Below are 5,107 nucleotides of genomic sequence, written 5' to 3' on the forward strand. Positions count from 1 at the left end.
GTGTGTGTGTGTGTGTTGTGTGTGTATATATATATATATATATATATATATACATATATGTATAAATCGTCTGTAGTATATTGTATTTGTACATAAACTCACGGATATGCGAATAAATTATGCGATCTTGTGTAATAGTATCGATTTTACCAGTACACATCATGCACTCTTGGCATAAGGCAGAATTACGCACTGGAATCACAATGCTATCACATAATATACGCATACCACGTTCAGATAGGGTTCCCGATCAACTTTCTCTGGCTTCTTCCTCGCTCCCCCTATGCTGACAGTCTTGTCCAAAGCGCCTGCAGCAAACATGGCTCTTAATTGATCGTCATCAGCATTGTCTATATTTATTTCGGCTTCGGCCATGGCGTTCTCTTCGTCGCTGTCCACTTCAAGATCATCTTGTTCTACTTCTGCATCTTCGTTTCCTTCCCCTAAACCCAACATCTCCGATATGGATCCCTCTGAATCACTGCCGCTATCTTGTTCTTGCATCTCTGCAACTTTACTTGAAACCATACTTCGTAATATAACTCAATAATACACTGCGATTGAAATGCCTAACGATAAGTATAGCGAGTTTAAAGATGGCCTAGCGATAAGTTCAATGCTCCACACGTGTGTAAAAATATAGCTAGATATCAGTTTTTTAAAACAAAAATACTTTTTGCTAATGTGATAAAGGCATAAAGCCCAGACAGCCCCCCCTCCCCAGAACAAAGAGCACGTGCGGGATTACACAGACATTTTCTTTTTAGGGTTGTAAGGTTTTTTTTCACTTTTAGGGTTGTAAGGTTTTTTTTTGACTTTTTAGGGTTGTCGCACAAATTTATAATACATGTAGCCTCCGACGTCAGATTAGGTGCCTATAAACATACTGGCATGACCCTCTGGAGGACGAGACAGAGGACCAAGTGCTAGGGCGATATCATAATCTGTGTCTCCAGAGGGTCGTGTTAGTAACGTCCCACGAGTAAGAGGGTATGGAGTGGTCGATGGTGGTACTGATACACACAGCGGAGAAGCTCCAATTTGACCCGTGGCCTTACAGCTTCCATTGGTGGAGAGACTCCTACGCCGATTTAATGCTTCATAAATAAAAATCGAAACTAGGATAATTATCCTGCCAGGAAGTATAGTTAGTTCTTTAAATAGAGTACGCGTGGTTCTCTCCCCTTGTCGGTCTAAATATACTCCGTATACACCTCATTACGTCATATATTGGGGCGTGTACATTGTAAGCATCGCGACTTTTAGTGCAAATCTATCGCCTATTGTTGTTTAATTTAGAAGGCTATACTATTGTATGTATTAAAAGTTTATCGCACATAGTTGTATGGTGCAAAATTCTATGCCAGCCCGATAGCTTGTAAGTATTCTTCTCACTGGCTATCAACTGCATCAAAAAGGTAGTCACCTATCAATAATCGGCTTGAAATAGTATCAAACCTGAGATAGGCATAGTATCGTAAGTACTTAGTCCAACTATGGAGCTATGGACAGAAAGCCACCATCCATATTATATTGAATGCAATGTCAATATTGGATTTCCAAGGGAACTCTTCAAGGGGGTCATGGTCCAATATCATTCTCTCGAACACTAGGGTTGGCTATGCGGTCGCATTCACAATCCTGTCACTACAGTTGTACATACGAGATCGGATGCCATTCAAGATTGTATATCTTGCATACTTTATCATAGCAATTGGCCATGCAGCAGATACTCTCGATCACCATCCAATAGCGCATAAACACTATTAAATATTTTTGTGACCGTTGTATACACCAGAAGCGTCCCAAATTGCGAATGTTGCCTTTAATAGTACGTATCGCATTTGTGTACTGCACCGATTTTCGCAAATTGGATGAGTTCTGAATCAAACGACGGAGTGAGTTCTAATCATGCGATAACATATTTGATTCTTGGATGAGCTGTATGTATATGCATTGTCTTGCCGCACTGAATGTATCGTATGTTGATGGCTTGTCTGCATGTAACTGTCGTACTGCACTAGGGCGTTTATTTTGTATACAGAAGTGTGGAAGTGTGATATTATCAAGTGTCTGACAGTGTAATATAGATATTGCCCATAGAATATGAAAGTGTGAAGGTATGACATATGAAAGTGTATGCGTGATAATATATCAAAAGTGTATCTAAAACTTTCAACAACGGTACGTGATCTTTATTAAATATCATCGATCAGCTCATTTTCCTTTTTTTTATTAGGATAAGTACCACCAATCAAATTAATCAACTTTCTCATACAAAGTATGTTTATTCATTATTGTGTGTGTTTAGAATATGTATGTTTAGTATATATCATCAACTTTTATGTAAAGTACCATCCAGTATACACATGAATTCATGAAAACCACTTGCAATTATGTCGCTCTCGGCGATTGATTGCCAGCGATATTGTCTCTACGAACACAATACCCACTTGAGTACGGATTTTATTCGGTATCAAGGGTGCAATTTTGAGTAATTTACAGTTTCAGAGCATCTGATTTTCAGTATCTTATATAATATACGAAAAGGATCTCTCATAATATTCCGACGACAATCTGATTTCTCACTGCCAGCTCACGAAGCTCTGTTGGCTATTTTGTATTTAGTTCTTGTCGACATACGTCTTCGGGAAGATACCAATCTGCAGAAAGGGATTATATGCAGTGTTTTGAGAATGAGAGATATGTATGCCAAACGCATGAAGGACGACAGATAGTCAGTACGAACCAACTAATCATGAACATAATACATCAATACATCCCCAAGAGATTAAATTGACTTGGAACACACACATATAAACACCCATTCGCGAGAATTAAATGGCAAGTAAGATATCTTGAATTGAAAAGAGCGAACGCAAAGACACTCACCTGCCCATTAAGTGTGCCTCTGTACCAGTTATCATCAACCTCTTCGAGAATCGTAATTTTATCATTGTAATGGAAGGTCAACTCTTGGTCGTTTTCTGCTTCGAAATCATATAGTGCACTGACAACACGTCCCTCCTTTGGCTCTGTGGGTGCCTTCAGCTTCATAGAGGGCTTTCGCGACTGTCAGTGCAGGAAAAATGATGTTACTTTCCTTGAAAATTACGTTCCCCGGATGCATTGATTTAAACAACACCACGCGAGAAACCTCCATTTGATTTATAAATATTACAAGATTATGGTCTAATTGTAAATGCACTTGATGCACACATCTGACATCGACTCCATGTATACACACTCACTGTGTTACACATTAGGTCACACGGATATTATCACATTCCCATTTAACTCGGGAGACGAAATTTATACGCAACATAATATATACGGGAGACTCTATTCATCACCTTCCGTCAATACATGTATCCTCTACTGTACCAGCTGACCAATATACTGGCCCGTAGGAGAATGCATGAGAAGTCTTGATCTACAAATGGTTATTCCATATTCAACCCACCATTCACAAGTCCAACATACTTTCAGTCCAATGACTGCTCAGTCATGAGCCAAATCCAACTACACAATCCTAACCTAAAATCCGCCCCGCTAAACAAGAACTCCGAATCAATGTGCCCCATGGTAGAGCAGTTTAAAACATACCGGGGGGATCGCCTTGACAGTGAAAGCCTCTACCTCAGGCCATGACTCGAGCACACCCTGGTTTTCTGTCACCACGTCGTGGAATGGAGAACTCGACAGAAGTGTATTCTGTGTCTGTAGGTAAGCAACTAGCACCTTCTCAAACAAGGGCTCCTTCATGTCACGCGTTCGGATAAGATCGTTCTTGACATCTTCATGGATGCTCTCATATTCTTCCGTCTTTGCCTCAACGTTCTTCTCCGCACGATAGATCTGTCCCGTTCATAGAATATAAGCAGATACAATTGAACGACTACATGCGTGGGTACCAACAAAATATCAAATACCGACCGAGTAAACCCAACCCATCGAAATAATTGACCATGCGAAAGTCTTTGGGCAAGTATGCGCCTATTTAATTCAGATTCTTCTCGTGCATCAGCAGCCGAGAGCGGATACAATGCAATACGAATATTACCATAGCCAACCCGGATATGGCATACTAATTTTGACAACGGCCGGCATGCATTTGAGAAAAGAATCAAATACGCGCAGACGAACACCTATTGTAGCACCAACCCAGACACACCTTATCCTTGTTGCTAGAACCTTTCGACTTCAGCTCCTCTGATTTGTGTGTGTAGTAGTCCATATCCTTTCTGACGTCGGCTCTGCGATCGATTTTCGTTTTAACTGTCTGGCATAGCTTCACATACCAGTCAATGTACTCCACTGCTTTGCTGAAATAACCTGCCATTTGTGCCTGCATAATATAAAGTATCCGTTAGATCTGGATAGCAGGGTAAACAAATGGAAACAACAATCAAATATGCAATGAATACTACATACATCGAGACTTATGTACATATATACGATCATCGAACATATACTTAATTGTGTGCAATAACAATTATAGATACGACATCATAGCGACAACTAATGCGGACCAGTCTTATATATGCACTCAAGGATGATAATAATAATTGTCTTCCGACAGATGAGAATATGGAATACTGATATAAATAATATATATATACGTAAACATATATACATATATGCATATATAGATATATCCATATATATATCCTAATATATATCCTAATATAAATCCATATATATATATATATATATATAATACACACACATATATATATATATGTATATGTATATATATACATGTATATATGTATATATATATATGTGTGTGTGTTTGTGTGTATGTGTGTGTTTATATATGTGTGTGCGTTTGTATATATATGTCTGCTTGTATATATTTATATAGGTGTGTTTGTATACATATATACATATATATATACATACATATATATATATGTTTATCTATATATACATAAATGCATATATACATACATACATACATACATACATACATACATAAATATACATATATATATGTATATGTATATATATATATGTGTGTGTGTGTGTGTATAAATATATATATATATATATGTTTGTATATATATATATGTATATATATATATAATAACATGCTTGTATATAT

General features: G+C 37.8%; 2 protein-coding genes across 2 annotated transcripts in view; both read right to left on the reverse strand.

Annotated features, from left to right (window-relative positions):
* Window positions 1-619, reverse strand: part of SARC_06780 (hypothetical protein) — a 4,798-nt gene extending 4,179 nt beyond the window's left edge. Inside the window, exon 1 of the mRNA XM_014299308.1 lies at window positions 229-619. Within this exon, the coding sequence (XP_014154783.1) occupies window positions 229-528 (300 nt within the window). The 5' untranslated portion in view covers window positions 529-619. The remainder of the gene's footprint in view (window positions 1-228) is intronic.
* A 2,005-nt stretch (window positions 620-2,624) lies between these two features.
* Window positions 2,625-3,072, reverse strand: SARC_06781 (hypothetical protein; the record flags this gene model as incomplete). Its single annotated transcript, XM_014299309.1, has 2 exons — window positions 2,625-2,663; window positions 2,893-3,072. Coding segments are annotated over 2 exons (219 nt in total), but the record flags the coding sequence as incomplete, so codon positions are not given.
* Window positions 3,073-5,107: the final 2,035 nt, after the last annotated feature.

The sequence above is a fragment of the Sphaeroforma arctica genome (genome assembly GCF_001186125.1).
Source record: "Sphaeroforma arctica JP610 unplaced genomic scaffold supercont1.499, whole genome shotgun sequence".
NCBI lineage: Eukaryota > Ichthyosporea > Ichthyophonida > Sphaeroforma > Sphaeroforma arctica.